An 18,580-nucleotide genomic window follows, 5' to 3' on the forward strand; every position below is an offset into this window, starting at 1 on the left:
TGACATGCACCCAGGTAATTTCTATTTTTTTTGCTTGATAATATCCATAAACACGGCTTCATGGGAACTCACTAATCACTGTTTGACTTGTCTGAGGACTGTTTGTGTAGGCCTGCCTCTGTTACATGTTACAGTCCTCTGTAAGTCATCTGCAGGAGTCTGGTTCAGGCAGGGAGAAATTATTTGCATCTGTTATTCATTTATAAATAAAATAAAATTATATTTGTATATCTACTGAGTTTTCTCTTTTGAATAATCACTGTAATTATTGTCCAGGGACGTACAGCCGCCTGTGGCTCTCAGCTCACTGAACATTATAGTGTTTTATCTGCAGTGGCTTCTGTTATACCCTTATTACATCTATTACAGAATTACTGTCATTATTTTTATGCTTCAGTGACTTTAACTAAAGCATCACATATAAGCACATCCCATCATTATTGTTATTAGAGTACGTTCCTGAATATGAAGTCATGTAGGTGTGACTTGTAAGGCAGAGTACATCGCCTAACCAGCTTGGCTACGTCAAGTCAGCCACAATAAACTCTGCCGAAACAGGAAGTATTGATCTTCAATCCAAAACAAACAAACAAAAAAAAAAGTTTTGCAATGTCCAATAATTGTAGTTATCTATAAATAATAACTGAACTCAACTTTGATAACTCACTGATTTATTAGATGAATCTTTATCAACTTTTTTTCCTTTTAAACAATTATGATAATATGACAAAAAGGCACTTGGCTCATCCTCTTGCTCATATGTGAAGAACAGTGAGATCCTCCCCTCTGTATTGTTTGGGAAATTTGTGGATTTTTAGCAACCTGGGGGACGATTAGAATCTACAATTTTAGAAAACAAATGCTATGGGTATTATATTTGCTGATTCAACTATTAGTAAAAAGTATATTTTCCCCAGCAATCTAAGCAGGGAAGATTTTAGTGTATAACTTATCCTAGTTTTAACAAGTCAAGGCTGAACCTGCAATTTCTCACTTTGGAGGAAGAAAATCAGATTTGTTTAATCTGCCATTTTATTGATAATGATTTGCTTTTTATTGTCTTTTTACTGGGAACGACATATCAGACTACTTTGTTAAATGTCCAGTGTGTATGACCTAGGTGGATATGTTGGCACAAGTTAAATATGATATTATGTCTTCATTAGTGTATAATCACTTGAAACTAAAATTTTTTAGTTTAATGTTTTTATTACTTTCCAATGAGCTGTTTATATCTAAATATGTAGCGGGTCCCCTTCCACAGAGTCTGCCATGATGTTTCCACAGCAGCATAGAACGCACAAACTAAAAATTTGCTCTACATGGGGCCATTTGCATTTTTGTGTTTTCGTGTCGGCCATTGTAGTTTTCCTTGTTCTAGTAGATTGCAATCTGCAACCTCACCACTAGATGTCACTAAATCCTACACACTGGACCTTTAAGTAAGATTTAAATAGAGTTGGAATCTGTAAATATGGACAATTCTTCTTTTCTGCCACTGGGTGTGGTACAATATAATTTAAATGTTGAACATGAATATGTGCTTGAAAAGTATATAGAAGTATATATAATGTTGAAAGTGATGTTATTTTCTTTTGGTTTTGCATAGGTCACCAGATAATGCATTTATTATTATTATTATTATCATTATTTTCTATATTAAAAAACGAACTACTCATATTTTTTAATGTATATATTACAGTATATTGTATGCTGCCACTATAGCTACATTTTTAAATTTTACTACTATTAATAAATGAATAAAAGCTCTTTTTCCTCCCAGATGGAGATTCTGTGTATTGTGTCTTATGTTGTATTTTTTTCCCTGTAATTTTTCCTATGTGTTGTTTTGTTTGTTTTGAACAGACTGTTAAGTCAAATATCCCTCTGGGACAATAAAGTCTAATCTTATCTTATCAGATCTAATCAGATCTTAGCAGATTGGTATTTGTGACAGTGTCATAAGGCTGTTGATACACCATTTACATCTTAGTGTTGGTAAATAGCACACCTTTGTCATTCTATCAACAAGGACTTTTGATTTTGATTTGATTTTTTATTTGAATTCTTTATTTCGAACATGCAGTGTTAAAAACAATACAAAATAAAATAAAAAATAAAATACAAAAAAATATATATTTATGTATTTAACCAGAAGGTAAGGCAACACTGGGGCAGACCACACGGATCCACCAACATGTTCGAAAAGGAGTAGGATGAAGTATACACTTATCTAGTCCTACCCCTTAATTCCAGAATAATCTCATATTTTACAACCACCTATAGTATCAATAACACACTTAGATAAACATACATATCCACGCACCCATATTTAGCTAACTGTATAATATAATGATATAAATACTTATTCAGTTATATAAAGTGCCCAGCATTTGGCTGTAATAATATGTATAGCCTATTATACAGTCCGTAATAATAATATTAATAATAATAATATATAGTAATATAGTATAATAGTGAACTACTGACAGCGATGATATAACAACAATATATATACCTCCATATAGCCTACTTGATTAAATATATAAGAATAGATGTGTTATATACACTGGTTCATATATATCTATATCTATCTATCTATCTATCTATCTATCTATCTATCTACATATATGTGTGTGTGTGTGTGTGTGTGTGTGTGTGTGTGTGTGTGTGTACGCCCAACTATATACATACTTTATTTTGAAAGTCTTAATCTTCAGTTTCCGCTTCATGGCTTTAGCTTGACACCAGCTGTAAGTTGAGGCGTGTGTTTGTTTTGCAGCCTGTGAAGTGGACGCCGGTGAGGAGAGGGTCACACACCGGAGCTGTCAGCCGAACAGGTGGAGTTTCTCAAGTCTGTTTCTCCCGGTGAAACCCGAGCCGAGGGCCACGGTGGCGGGGATACACCGTACCTTCGTATAATATCGGTTGCTCGTGTGTTTGAGAGAATTATTCGTTAAGCCCGACCATGACATCGGTGTGGAAGCGGCTCCAGCGGGTTGGGAAGAGAGCGTCCAAGTTTCAGTTTGTTGCTTCGTTTCAAGAACTGACGGTAGAATGTACAAAGAAATGGTAAGTAACTACTATAACTCTTCTTACGAGCTAATATAGTGGATGTGTGTTGTATTTGGCAAAGTCATCACAATGTGTTCTGTCAAGTGTGTAAAGGACTGACAGCCTTGACGCGTATGGGAGGACAAAGTGATGCCGAACTCCTGTCAGATATCTTAACATTTTTCTTTATGGAAAAGTCATGTACGCCACAGAACAAAATGGCATTTGAAGGATCAGTCAGACCATGTTCAGCTCACACCCCATACGCCAAGCTGCATTTTTTTAGATAAAGATGAACCTTTTATTGGTTCGCTTGTTATTACATCATTATTACATTTCGTCACGATACACACAGAGGGGCGGAAGCTGAAAGTTGATATAAAACGCTTTCGTAGTTTTCAGTTCACCTTACGTGGAGTAGGCTACATGTTGGTGCATGGATCTGAATAAAAATGTCAGTTAAGCTGTGAATAGTGCTGTTATGAGGACATTTTCTATCGGAAGCTTTACCTGTGTTTAAAATGCAGTGTTTAAAGATATGTTTAAGATACGGTGATGCTCCTCACAGAGCACGTCCCATCACTTCCGCGTCTGCTTGTTAATGTTGAGCCTGTGTAGTTGTTACCATGTGGTATGGCATCCTGTCAACTAGGGCAGCCCGCAGTCATGCTAAATAAATAACCTGGCTGTAGGAAAGCTTGGTCATTCCTGGAAGAACAGTTAGTGTCAGGTGGGCAGGTGGAGAAAGGATGTGGTCATCCACACCATCAGGACCACCAGGGCTGTACCCAAGATTTTAGAACAACGAGGTCATAAATTCAGCCCTTCCCCTTCAGTGCGACCCTACCCACCAAAAAAATTTCTGATTAGTCACCATGGCTGGATTAATTTGTTAGGGGGCCCTAGGGCAAAACATTTTTTTGGGCTCAGATTCCTACCCCCGGTATCAGGGGCGTTAATATAGACAGTGCAGGCAGTGCGGTTGGACTAGGGACCATGAGGTTTTTTTGTAGTCAGTATGCTTAACCTTTAAATCAACTATTTTATAACTAAAAGTCAACAATTAAAATTGTCAAATAATATTAATAATTTCTTAATTTCATTTTTTCTTTGGTATTTTTGTTATATATGTTGGTATTATCTAATGTCAAGTCTCTGACCATGTGACAAGATGTGTGCATGATAGCATGCACTAGGGTCCGTCATAATGGCATGCACTGGGGACCATCGCAACTACCTTACGCCACTGTCCGGTACTGCTATACTAGAAACATCTTGACCCATTTTTTCAGGTTTTATTTTTTTAATGATTTACTTGAATGTTGCAACAATATAAAAAAACAAAACGTAAATTGCAATTAATCAAATCAGATTCAACTAACTGTCACAGTGGCCACTAAGCAAGACTCAGGCTCCACTGACGTGTCAGGTCAATCAGTGTAGGCCATTTAGGGGTCTTTCACATCAGGGGCCTGCATCCAAGTACGCCAAAGTCCGTGTCTGGGCACAGTACTCCTATCTGTGCCCGTGTCCACTTGAAAAGGTGGTCTCGAATACGGTTCATTTGTACTTGAATCAGCTGTTTGGCCCCTGTTTATTACATTTTTATAGTCTAGCAAGCTTGGGCTACTGTCCAATACAATAGTAAGCAACACTGGACTATTGTAGACTCATGGTCACACAAACACTTGACATTAGGTATTGTTGGACCATTCCACTAACCATGAGAACCAGGCTACACAAACCAAGTTTCACATTTTGGTCAGGATAAAGACAGCGATGCACAGACACAGCAAGAACTAGGCTTCTCTGCATTTTGCTTTAGTGATCCCGTCCAATTCTCTCAAGCAAAGAGCTCTGCTGGCTGCTCCAGGGGTGGGGACTGTGTCAACGAAAACGGTCCTGCAAAGCAGCAGAGCAAGTTGTAGATTGAGTCAACAAGAAAAAGACATTCATTGGCAACTTTCAAATACTAGATAAAAGAGGTAGTTATGAATATTTGGCTTTCAGTCTTTGTGGAAACACTCAGTCAAATTAAACAGCAGGATACTGATGGAAAGCTATAAGGTCTGTGGCAAAATATCCTTGCCTCAGTGTATAGGTGAAGGTGTGGATCATAATCATAAGTAATCATTAATCTCTTAGCTGTTAGTCTGACTGCTTGAATCTTGGCACTGTAGGAGTTCCTTTAATTCCATTGTCATTACTCACAGAGTAGTCAGCATGTTTTTCCAATTCTCCAGCCCTGGCTTGTATAGTGGCCTACCTTCCTGTCACTCTGTTCTGCACTCAGAGACGTATCATGCACACTGACCAGTATCAACATGTTTCTGTCCCAGATAAATCCTGTCATAAATGCTGCTTATTCATGCATTGTGAGGATTGACACACTTTGCTCTGCGCTACAGTTACGCTCTACCCTAAGGCACACAACAGTACATTAAAATGCACAGAACATTTATGGGGAAGCAGGAGCAGACTATAAATGTAAGATATATAAAACAATGTCTTTATGGTGTTGAAATAGTGTATTTTGTTAATGGGGTCTGGAGGGATCTTAGATATTTCTGTGGTTTCTTAACAGGATAGTCCAGATTACTTGAAGTGGGGTTGTATGGAGTACTTATCTATAGAGAGCATAGCACATACAGTAGATGTCAGTTGGCATGCCCCCAGTTCAGCTAAGCAGGCTGGAGTCTGACATGGATGTGTGCACTGCTGTGGAGGTATCAACAACAAAACACGTTCCAGCCACCTAAAAAAAAATCCCAACTTAAGAAAATCAATATCAGTTTAAGTGTATGCTACATTTAGACTATTCTCACTGCTTTACCTTAATGTCAGACAGTGATTTTCAAATGGAAAATGAAGTTGTTGTATCGCTCTCTTTACAGCCAGACTCCATTGAGAAAAACAATGATTTAACATTGCTGAACACAGGAGCTGCTGGTATTCCACTGCCTTGGTTATTTTTTTGTGTTATTGTGTGACTTTGGCATTTGAAAAGTTAAGTTCAGATTCACCAAAGTCACACAATAACACGAACTAACAAACTGATCAAAGGAGCTGCAGCTCATGTGTTCAGGGAGCTAGAATGGCTGTTTTTGTCAATGGAGTCTGGTGGCTTTGGTGGTGACGAGAGCATAGATGGGGAACTGAAACCGTTAACAACTTCCTCCCTGTCAGAGGTGGCTATAGAGCAAAATGCTCTTAATATAGCTTACACTGAAACTGATCTTGTTTTTTTTTTGTTTTTTTTTTTTTTTATTAGATGGCTAAGACATGTTTTATTGCTGACCTCCACCCACAGCAGTACATTGCTTAGCTTCCATGTTGGACTCAAACAGGAGACGTGCTGTATGTAATACACCGGTATAGTGTCCCAATACAACCCCACTTCAAAAGATCCAAACTATCCCTTTAACTTGGTTTCAAGGGTAGATGTTAGCAATGACAAAATTGAAGTGCTCATGGTAAGTCAAAATTAGGAATTACGAAGTCAAGATTGTGAAATGATTGTTATTAAAAAATGTTACTGTATGTCAAAATTGTCACATTTGACGTAAAAGTTAGTCATTATTTGATCATTCTCGGAACCCATCAGCTGTATTCGGCGTCTGATTTCCGGCAGACGGCGATACAGCCTCTGGGGGCAGACCCACGATTTTTTGGCATTCCGGTTTGATTTGGACAGAGGAGGCGAATTTCTGTTTCCGACTTCCATTTATATTTAAGTAAATATGCTGAACCATTGCGATGGATTCAGAGTTTGCAGTGACGCCAATTATGTTAGTTCACCGCACAGACCGTTTAACCTGGCAACAACTGCAGCCAGCTCAAACGTGATTGATCAATATCACGCGGACTACAAACAGCCTCGCACCGGAAACCAGGGCTCTTCCGCTCTTCTTCCGGAGGCAAGATCTCCGGGGTTTGCCTACAGACTCTACATTCACTGAATGTAGAGTCTGTATATAGAGACATAATTTAATAATCAGAGATAAGCCGAAATGTTGTCAAAATTATGAAACTATACAATAACTTAAACTATAAATACTAAGTAACTATTACTGTATACTACTTTACCGTAATCTCTGTCTGCAAATTTAAAAATGTGACTCTCATGGTATCAGACGATATAGGATATCTCATGGTTTCAACTACAGAGGACAACATTTAGACAGTATCTAGTATTGTCCAGACTAACATATCAGCATATATGTCAGATATGGCAAATATCGACATCAGTATTGGCCTCAAAAATCCTGTCGGTCATGCTATACTTACTATGCCTCATATTGTTTTATAATTTTGACTTGATAGTCTATTTTTTGATTTGCTATCTCCTAAATATTACTTTGTATCTCATAATTGTCACTGAGTCACAAGTTTGGTTTAGGAAGTGAAAGCTTTGATACTTTGATTTGTGTCTAATAATTATGACTTAACATGAGTCTATCAGTCCTTTTGTTTCAGAAGTTTTTTTTTTCTTGTCTTGACATAAATGGACACACAATTTCGCAATGGTTGACTCTAGTAGGAATGACAGCATAGATCACATGGTGCTCCAGGGCTTAATGGGAGGTCCAGACCTCATAGTTCTGGTTGTTTGTGATTGATAATGTTTAGATGTTAATGTTTACACTCTCAGGTAGTAGTTTCAAACCCAGAGTACCTTCTTAATTTCTCTGACAGCGTTTACCAGCAGCTCTGGTTAAGGCTGCGTCTGTACATGTCCCCACTTGATATAACATCACAGAACTCACAACAGCCAGCTGCAGCCTGAACCCACATATCATGTTTCATTTCAACTGAGTGTGTGTGCATGGTTAGGTGGAGGGTTTATGCGCATTATCATCTGTGATTAGGATGAATATTACAAATACTGGATGAAAAAACAACATTTAAACGACTTATACTCAAACTCACTGCACTCAAAGGATGAGTTCAACATTTTGTAACATCGTCTCATTTGCTTTCTTGATGTTGGGGATCGATATCAGTCTAATGTCTGTGCCCTGATTGTTTAAACTATACAGAAACAACAACTTAAATAGACATTTTGTGGTATTGAAGGAATTACATGCTGGAGGTATTTCTTAATCTGTATCCATCCACCCTGTGCTTCTGTGCAGTGTCCCTGGCTATGTCTCCAGTTGCCAGGCAGAGTTGGTAAGCACAGGTTTTGGTCTCTGTCCAGCAACAGTAGTATTGTACTGGCAAACTCACTGTGATGTCAAGACTCCAGGAAGCTGCACACAGTCACTGCACCTGGTTGTTGTTAATCATGAAATGGTTCCAGCATATAAATCCCTATAAAAGCCTCAAATTTAAATGTTTACATTTAAAACAAACAAACAAACAAACAGGCATTGCCCCCTCTGGGTTGGGAGTGAGTTACTGCCTCAAGCAAGGGAGTTCAAGTATCTAAGGTTCTTGTTCATGAGTGAGGGTAAATGGTTCGGCAGTTTGATGCAGCGTGTGCAGCAATGCGGGCGCTGCATCGGACTGATGTGATGAAGAGGGAGCTGAGCTGGAAGGCGAAAAGCTTTCGATTTGAGGTGTTTCAGGCATCTAATTAGGATGCCGCCTGGGTGCCTCCTATTCGAGGTGTTCCTGACACGTCCCACTGGTAGGTGGCCCTGGGGCAGACCCAGAACACGCTGGAGGGATTACATATCTCATCTGGCCTGGGAACGCCTTGGGGTCCCCCAGGAGGAGCTGGAACGCGTCACTTGGGAGAGGGACGTCTGTGGTGCTTTGCTTGGCCTGCTGCCCCTGCAACCAGGCTTCAAAAATGCAGATGAAAATGGATGGAAACAAACACACAAACAAACAAAAAAAACAATCAAGATTCAGCATGTCTGTAGGCGTATTTATGAACTGTGGACAGAGCCAGGCTAGCTGATTCCTCATGCCTCCAGTCTTTATGCTAAGCTAGGCTTACTCCATACTTAAAACACAGACATGAGATTGACATCCATCTTCTCATCTTACATCAGAAGGCTATCAATCAATCAATCAATTTTATTTATAAAGCCCAATATCACAAATCACAATTTGCCTCACAGGGCTTTACAGCATACAACATCCCTCTGTCCTTATGACCCTCACAGCGGATAAGGAAAAACTCCCCAAAAAAACCCCTTTAACGGGGAAAATAAAACGGTAGAAACCTCAGGAAGAGCAACTGAGGAGGGATCCCTCTTCCAGGACGGACAGACGTGCAATAGATGTCGTACAGAACAGATCAGCATAATAAATTAACAGTAATCTGCATGACACAATGAGACAGAGAGAGAGACAGAGAGAGAGAGAGAGAGAGAGAAAGGCTAGTGAATAGGCAGGATTCCAAAAAAAACCCTGCTTCTTTAAGGTTATAGACTTCTATTCAACAGTATTTTACAACTACAAGTTTTTTACAGTAACAATCATTTTTATCCTCTCAATCACCACTTGCCAGTTAAATACTAGTTCAGTGTAACGTGTTCATGTTACAAGAAAAATTAGGAATGTGCACTTACATGTATTTGATTGGATTTTGAAGTGTGTTTTAAAAAGACATCACCTTGCATAGCAGCAACAGTTGAGTCAGGCTCAGTTGTTTTTTGCCTCTTATCAGGCATAATAAAGCCGAAAGGAGAGTGAAGGATGTGTCAACTCATCACTGTCTGTCTGCACCTACACAGTTCTAAGAAGAAGTCAAATAATAATTAAATAAAATAATTGAAAGCATCTGTAGGGGCTTTAAAGTTTAGCAAGAAGCTCACTGATGACCTATGGGTGACATCACCGACAGTACGGTTGTGTTTTTTACAGTCTATGACAGGAATGTGTAAAATGTGGATCAGCTAGATGGGCTGTCTCCCTGAACTGATAAGCAAAAACCTCCTACATTGAAGCAGTGTGTTTATCCAGTCTGGCGAAACAATTTAGAAGCGAACGATAAACAACTTCCCTCATGCCACCTAGCATTCCCTCATATGGTAAAGCTCCAACACCTCGTACTTCAAACTGATGAAAACAAATGCTCAAGTTATTTGCAGGTCTGACCTGAGCGTGTAATGTAAATGACATGTATTCTGCCTTGAGAAGCTGTGCTTTGCAAACCACTTATCTAAAGACGAGTGGGGCTAAAAACACTATGGTACATTTGTAGGTCAGCCCGTTGCAACAGCACAGGAACACGTCTGTGATAAATAGAGAAGCAGGTGTAGGATTGCTATTAAGCCTCTGTGAAGTTCAGCGAGTCAGACGTTGTCTATTTCTGTTCTGTCTCTTTCACCCTCACTCCACTCTCTCTCACAACTGTTCTCACCAGTCTTCACATTAGTTATGAGAGTTGTGCAATAGAAGAAGGAGTTCCAGTGTCCCCACTACAGTTTGAGGGCTCTTTAAAGGTCACTGCTGCCAGTAGTTGATCATTTGCACCAGTATTTATACCATACCTTATTTTTGCCATTCTTTTTTTTTGCCCCTCCATGCCAGTGATAGCCGTGGCTGGCGGCATTATGTTTTTGGGTTATCCGTCTGTTGTACATCTGTCCCATGCTTGTGAACAGGATATTTTAAAAAAATGTCTCAAGAGAATTTCTTTAAATCTGGTTCAATTGTCCACTTAGACTCAGCAATGACTGATTAACTTCTGATGGGCAAAGGTAAAAGGTCAAGGTCACTGTTACCTTATTTGTCTCATTCTCATGAACGCAATATCTCAAGAACAGCAAGAGGGAATTTCTTAAAATTTGGCACAAATGTTCACTTGGACTCAATGATGACCTGATAAGATTTTGGTGGTCAAAGGTCAAGGTCATTCTGACATTGTCTGCCTCATTCTTATGATTGTGGTATCTCAAGAACAGAAAATGACACAAATGTCCACTTGGACCGAAGAATAAACTGATTAGAATTTTGTGGCACAAAATTCACACAAATGTCCAGTAGGATAAAAAAATTAGGTGATGACATTTTATGTCCAAAAGGTCAAATGTCAACTTCACTGTGACATCATAATGCTCTGCAAAACCACTTTTGGTCAGATACGGAATTGGTGACACTAGTCTTAAAACTGTGCTGATTGTATAGGTCCTCTGTGTGTGAAGCATCCATGTTTCGGACTTAAATGGTAAGAAAAACTTGACTGGTCTGTGAAGGTTTACATCAATGGGGCGGTGATTCTAATTTTTTTTTTTTTTTTTTTTTTGGAGGGTCACTGCTGTTCAAAGGTCAAGAAAGAACCTTTACTCCTCACCTGTGATTAAGTATACAGATATGCAATCTAAGGAGTTCTACCAACCATAACAAAATAATGTTTTCTGTGGTCATGGTACAAATACAGTTTACAGTGACCTGTCTACAGATCACACACACTCAGAGGCAAAAGCAATAAGTATAGCAAATAGGACCAGTTCACTGTAAACACACTGTATGTGACATTAAAGAAACTGATGCACTTTATTGTTACTAATCTGGTGTGTTTTATCCCCACATTTAGTACATTATCACACTACCAGACTAGAACCTTCTCTTGTGATGCCCCTCCCACTCCCACTCCCACTGTTGGCTGTGTATTATGCGTAGTTTATTAAATAGCATTTAAGTTTATCCCCTGCATGGACTCCCTCCTCACATTCCCTGTTTGTGACAGCCTCACTCACTGTTTACAGTCTGCGACCGCTGTGGTCAGTGTTTACTTTTTTCCCCACGTCAGAAACATGTTTGTAATGTGGTCTCAAGTCATACTGTTTTCACAGCAATGGCTTCATCCACAGCTTGATTCTGTTTCTGTACAGTGTTCCCACAACAAGCTGCTGCTCTAAAGTCTCACATGATGATGTAAGAGAGGGATATTCTATGCAAGCAAGTATTATAGATATTTGTTTTGAGCTTGAAAACTTGATTTGGCCTGAAGTGAAGGCCAAGTTAAGTAGTTGTGTTCCAGATGGATGAACTAAACAGGATGCACTTTTGTCAACTGATTGGACAGTTTCACTTCCTTTGATTGGATGATCATGAGGCAGTGTGCTGGTTGGCTTGTCAACTAAGGCAGAAAAACAGAATCTTTAAGACTTTGTGAAACCTCAGTGTCAAGTATTGCTGCACATATTTAAATTACAAATACACAAAATCTTTTTACAGCAGCAAAATCTTTTTACACATGCAAATTATGTGTGCACAAAACTTTTTCACATGTGCAAAATATTGCTACAGCTGCAAAACTTTGTTACACATTCACAAACTTGAATATGTAAAAAAAAAATATTCGTGAACATCATTTGTAAAGCTCAAAATATTAATAACCTTTATTTGCTCCAGTAGATTTCAGCCCCTGAAGTCTTGAGTCTCTCACTATTTACTGGCATGTTTGCAATATCTTCCTCTATCTTGTTTTTTTTCTCACACAGGCACACATCCAATCCAGCTGTTTATCCTCGGCAGATTTACTCCCCATCACTAAGTTCTTGCTCACACAGTCACAAGATTTTCATTTTCTCCTGGCTGAGCTCTTAACCTCAGTGATTTGAAAACACACAGACAGGCTTGTGTTTATGCTGTGTGTGCTTTTCTCATGGGCTTGTGCTCTTCCTCAGGCTACATGATTAGATTACATGAAATCAGACGGTGGCTCCGAGTGAAATATCTCAACAACCGTAGGATCGCCATGAAGGATCATGATTCCCAAAGGATAAATGATAAACATCTTGATGATCCCCTGAATCTTTGTCTAGTCCGTAAACAATGTCATTGTGAGCATGTTAGTTTGCTGACCAAGTGTTTACCTCGAGGCAGTGTTGTCCTAGTGTACAGTCAGACGGAGATGCTAGTGTTTTTGACTCTTAGGATACGTCCAACATGACTACTATTTCACTATATGCTACCTCATATTATATTAATTCTCAGTTTTAAATTTATACAATTTTAAACGCAATATGTCAAAAACATCTCAAGGGAATTTCTTGAAATTTGGCACAAATGTCTGCCTGGACTCAACAATGAACTGATTAGATTTTGATGGTCAAAGGTCAAGGTCACTGACCTTGTCTGTGTCATTTTTGTGAATGCAGTGTCTCAAGAATGCCGTAAGGGAATATCAGTAAACTTGGCTGAACATCCACCTGGACTCAACAATGGACTGATTAGCTTTTGATGGTTAAACGTCAAGGTCACTGTGACCTCATTTGTCTCATTCTTGTGAATGTGATATGTCAAGAATGCCTTGAGGGAATTTCTTCAAATTTGCCACAAACGTCCACTTGGACTCAACAGTGAACTGATTGAAATTCAGTGGTCAAAGTTCAGGGTTACTATGGCCTTGTGTTCGTTCCATTCTTATTAATGAGATATTTCAAGAACACCTTAAGGGAATTTCTTCAAATTTGGCACAAACAATCACTTGGACTCAATAATGAACTGAAATGAATTTAGTGGTCAAAGGTCAAGGTCTTTGTGACTTCATAAAACATGTCAACTTCTGACATCATAATGTTCTGCAAAAACACTTTTTGGCCGTTATTCAACACCTCAACTCAGGAACAGAAGGGGAGACATTTGACACAGAATCGGTGACACTATTTGGTGCCCACCTTGAAATTGTGCTGATTATAGAGGTCCTCTGTGCTGCTGTCGGGGAGATGTATGTGAAGCATCCAGGTTTTCACAGACAAACTTTATGTGCAACTTGACTGATTTGCAGAGGCATACAACTGCGTGGCTGTCATTCTAGATTTCACTGTTGAGCTTTAATTACACACACAAAATATCAACAGTCAAACTGAAAATGGAACTGAAACCCCATAAATCATATGTATGTTTTCTTGGAACAAATTGAATTGAACTTGAATTGATTTGGGTATGTGTGTGTAATGGTAGTGATTAAAAAACCCCACTGGAAACACTAACATTTTGTTTGATTGCAGGCAACCAGACAAACTGAGAGTGGTGTGGATCAGGAGAAACAGACGTCACAGCACAAAGGTAATAAAGCAAAGAAGAAACTGATGATATTCATTCAAAAACATTCAAATAGCCAATAGTCTCTATGGAGCTCATGGAGCAGAAATGGCTAAAACTATGAAATATTGTTCTGGATTTGAATGGTTTTTAGAGGATAAAGATTCTCTTTCTCCTCTATTTCCTGTATGTGCTCTGCAGAGGCTTTAAAATACAGTCCATAGGAAACAAAGATCGTTTGTCAGATTTTTTTGTGGTATGGCGTATGATGAGAGTGTGTCTATATCCCCAGCTCTGCTTGGAAGTCCATCCAGGCTGTGCTGATTTCAAATCACAAGTATTCAGATCACACTTAAACATGTACAGTCCATGTTTACACCATGTCCATGACTTTATCTGTATCTCTCTTTTCCTTTATGAATTTTCTGTATAAATTAGCTCAGAAACTAACAGCTAGTTCTTCATACCCGTCATCTGCCATGTTTGTTTACTCTTAAATCACGTTTGATCGTAAAGATTTGCAAGATTTCTGGTTTTTGAGAGTCAGGATTGGGACTGTTCATGAATGTAATCTGTTAGTGGATGGTGTGCTATTTTGCAGGCTGTTCCCATATGTATACCTAAAACACAGAATCATGAGCCAGTAATTTGTATACAAACAATGTAATTGTGAAGGCTGCATTCACATGACAAATGTGCTGACGGGAGTAAGAAAGAGAGTGGTAGAAAAAATGTGTGTAAGGAGGAAAGTTGGGGATGCGGATGGGTCAAACAAACACAGGACTTTCCCTCAGGAGCGTGGTGATTGTGTGAAACCAAGTGAGTTATTTTAAGGTGATGATGCCCAGTCATGATTTTCGTAAACCTAACCTACATAACTTCTTGTTAAGTACGTAATTTGACGTGACAACTCCCAGTCATGATTGTCAACATAACTTAACATCAAGTACATAACATGATGTGACTACGCCCCCCCATGATGTCCCTAAACCTAACCTATGCAACTTAATGTTAAGTACGTAACGTTATGTGATGACACCCTGTCATGATATTCCTAAATCCAACCCATGTATCTTTACTTTCCTTAACCTAACCTACGTAAATTAACATTAAGTATTTAAGTTAACATTAAATAGCCCGAAATTGTTGAGTGCGAATTTATAAGCTATAACATGAACCGTTGTATGTATCAGGTGAAGTTGTGGGCAAATTGTGGCTCTCCACACACTGTAAGAGCAAAATTATCACAATTATCATTAATTTACATTTTTATTTTATGTTAAGTGTGGAGTTTCCTACATTTTCCACATCTGTTAAGATTTGAATAATCTTTTATTATGGGCCAGCCTTTTAGATCCATCAAAAATTGGGGCTTTGGTGACGATTGTCCGGAGGGGGAAATTGGGCCCAAAATCAGCTTGCTTCTTTCGTAACGTGTGCTCGGCATTAGGCAGCAACTTGAGGACTCATTCCCTTGTTTCCGTTATCTTTTCTGTTAGCTCCACAGCTGGCAGCCGGGGATCAAAAACCCCTACAGAGGCCTGGTGCTGTGGCAGATTCCAGAGAGTTTAGACATCACTGTAACACTCTTCAAGGTACGAGGTTAAGTCTCTTTGTATTTGAACATATGAATTCTTTGGCTTACAGATGGGAAATAGGTAAGCTAATTTGTTTGTCTGTCAATAGGAACCTACTGCAGAGGACTTTGAAGACAAGGACTGGACCTTTGTCATTGAAAATGTAAGCAGTGTACAGTACCTGCCTTATCCTTAGTTGTGATTTCATTTTATTTACTTTTATTGGAAAACAACAAACTGTCTGAAAAGATATTTCCTGTGTTCAGTCTTGACTATCATGTCCACTGATTTTGTTTATCAGGAAACAAAAGGCCGCAGGAAAGTGTTGGCATCAGCAGACGTTAATATGAAGAAGTTTGCCAGTGCCACGCCGGCCCAGTATGACTTAACACTGAAGCTCAAACCGCTGTCTGTCAAAGTGGTGGAAGCCACGCTGAAATTGAACTTGTCCTGTATCTTTCTCAAAGAGGGCAAGGCCACGTAAGTCATCAGCCCAGCAGCATTTCAGCATACTTTACTGAAAGCACCAAGTCTTCAGAGATGTATAGTTGTATTCCAGAATGTAATCAATACAGTTTTTTTTTTAAGCCCAATATTGATTATTTTTGACACAGATATTCTTAGATATCTAACGTTTTAAGCAGATTCTGTTTCTACTCTCCACAGAGATGAGGACATGCAGAGTTTGGCCAGTCTAATGAGTATGAAAATGAGTGACATTGGAAACCTTGACGACTTTAATGACAGTGATGATGAAGGCAGTGAGGAGAGGAGGGCCAGCTTTGGAACCGGACAAATTACTCATGTTACTGGTAAGACTGGGGACACACTTGAGGATCACTGGGCTTATTACACCAAATGAACATGCAATTACAGTCTGACAAGAAATCCTAATCTCGAGGCATTTAGGAGCTACTTGATCCAAATCCTGAAGGTCCTGATTCAAACCATAAATTTTAAAAAGCTTAAATTATTGAAATGATCTGAATGAGAGTTAACAGGAAGGATATGACTCCTCTTCCATCTATTTATTATCATTTTCTATGAATGGGAATATGTATAAAGATCTGATTGAGTGATTTTAAAAAAAGAGCCCAAATGTACCTAAAATGGCCAATCTGGAAATTCCACTGTTACATGCCTCTGCTAAAACCTCTCTATATTTGCATCTGTCTATGCACAAGCTATGTTGAGATGGTTATGATGTGGTTTGCTGGAGGTGTTGGGGTGCAAATGCATAAATCCAAAAGGATGTTCTAAAGTATATTCTAAAAGTTTAAAGTTTTGTTAAGCGGAGATAATATCTTTTTTTTTTTTTTTTAAGCAAAATGATGTGAAATACAAGAGGGCTCCTTTGACTCAGTGTGAGCTGCAGTACCACATTCAAAGCTCTATTCATTTCCAGAGGGTAAATTTTTTTTATGTTTTGCGATGTAAATGTTTTGCCCTTTATTTTATTAACTGTTGCTTTGCTGACAGACCGCTGGCTAGCTGTGTTAACATGGGGAACCATAGTGCCCATGGTCCACCCTCCAGTCTCCACTGGTTAGCTAATGTTAGCCTTGCCCGCTCTGCACTGCACACCACAGGGGTCGGGTGGGAGTTAGCTACTGGTGCTGCTCATTCAGCAATTAAAGTGAGTAACCCTCACCTGGTGATGGCATAGGATTGCTGCGATACAATCCTGCTATACCCGAGGTATCCCTGGTGAGTAAACTGCTTCATTTTAAGATGCAAAACCCCTTTAGCACTGTTAACTATGTTAGCATCACTAGCCATGCTGACATTGCTAAAGGTGCTAACAGATCTAACAGTATTAGCTGAAAGGGTTTGAGGCTCAAAATTGAGCTGCTTACTCACTGGGGCAACCTGTAGGGAGACCAGGAGAGTGGGCCCCATATTTCTACAGCAAGGCTTTTAGGTCTGGATGGTGTTACAAGCAGTAATCGTTGAATGAATGGTGCCACAAGCATATGTTAGCTCCTGTTGGTGCCCAGTGCAGTAAAATGAATAGTGGAAAAATTTACCTCGAGACCGGCAAGTATAATTGGCTAAAAATATTCCTGGCCATTACCCGATTGACGGTTAACCGTTGACATCTCTAATACTGAGATTTTTCATATAGACCTTGTAGTTGCAGAGAAATGCTAAGTTAATTTTGTAATTAGTTTGTAATTAGAGAGCAGACCTAGTGAATAAGAGCAATGGAGAGAAGACCTTTCACTCTATCGGGACAGCAGAAATGCTACAACATTACAGCGGTGAAAGAGTGAAGTTTATTCCCTCTACAAATTATCTTTGGCTACGTCTACAAACCCAACAACAGCTGGGTTTAATTTTATTCTGTCATCAAGTTATTCTCAGGGGTTAATTAGCTACAACTGATATAATCTGACGCTGGCAATGTCTGTCAATGTAAGCAGGGAAAGTGAAAGCAGTGTAAGCTGAAAATAAAAAAGCTGCTTTCTAAATGTTTCAAGATTCAAGATTCAAACTTGAAAGTTCCTGAGGGGCAATTTGCTCTACAGACAGTAGTCCAACACAGATGAATACCATACATTGCACACAACAAAACATCAAGATCCATATCCCCTTCACTGTCAATGTGAATCATGGGAAAAGATTGATTGATTGATTTCTTTCTTTCTTTTTTTCAAAATGAGTCAAGCACTTCTGTGTGAAGGTCCACATTTCTGATGTTACAAATCTGTAAAGCTACCAATGAACCTAATACTGTCTTTTTACTTTGAACTTGCACCTACCTGTTGGCAAAATGTAGATTAACCTAACTCACTCTAATAACCATATTCCTAGATAAAACCCAGCATTGCCTCAGCATGGGACTACATTTATACTACTGACCTTTATACGTAACCTTCAGTTCTTTAATAATAACAGACAACAGATGATTGGTTAAAAATCTTAAAAGTCTTAAATTTGGTTAAATACTATCTTGAAAAAGTCCTTTATAAGCATTAAGTTTAGGTGTCTGGTACCTC

General features: G+C 38.9%; 1 protein-coding gene across 17 annotated transcripts in view; it reads left to right on the plus strand.

Moving 5' to 3' along the window:
* Positions 1–2,746: 2,746 nt before the first annotated feature.
* ehbp1l1a (EH domain binding protein 1-like 1a) overlaps positions 2,747–18,580 on the plus strand; it is a 66,055-nt gene continuing 50,221 nt past the window's right edge. For 14 of the 17 annotated variants that reach the window (XM_033610054.2, XM_033610055.2, XM_033610056.2 and 11 more), the window contains exons 1-6: positions 2,747–3,072; positions 13,971–14,028; positions 15,504–15,599; positions 15,691–15,744; positions 15,883–16,061; positions 16,248–16,393. In XM_033610054.2, coding sequence (XP_033465945.2) covers positions 2,969–3,072; positions 13,971–14,028; positions 15,504–15,599; positions 15,691–15,744; positions 15,883–16,061; positions 16,248–16,393 — 637 coding nt within the window. In that variant the 5' untranslated portion in view covers positions 2,747–2,968. The remainder of the gene's footprint in view (positions 3,073–13,970; positions 14,029–15,503; positions 15,600–15,690; positions 15,745–15,882; positions 16,062–16,247; positions 16,394–18,580) is intronic. The other 3 variants (XM_033610063.2, XM_078164753.1, XM_033610064.2) reach the window with 2 other exon arrangements.

This window comes from Epinephelus lanceolatus, chromosome 22 (genome assembly GCF_041903045.1).
Source record: "Epinephelus lanceolatus isolate andai-2023 chromosome 22, ASM4190304v1, whole genome shotgun sequence".
Lineage (NCBI taxonomy): Eukaryota > Metazoa > Chordata > Actinopteri > Perciformes > Serranidae > Epinephelus > Epinephelus lanceolatus.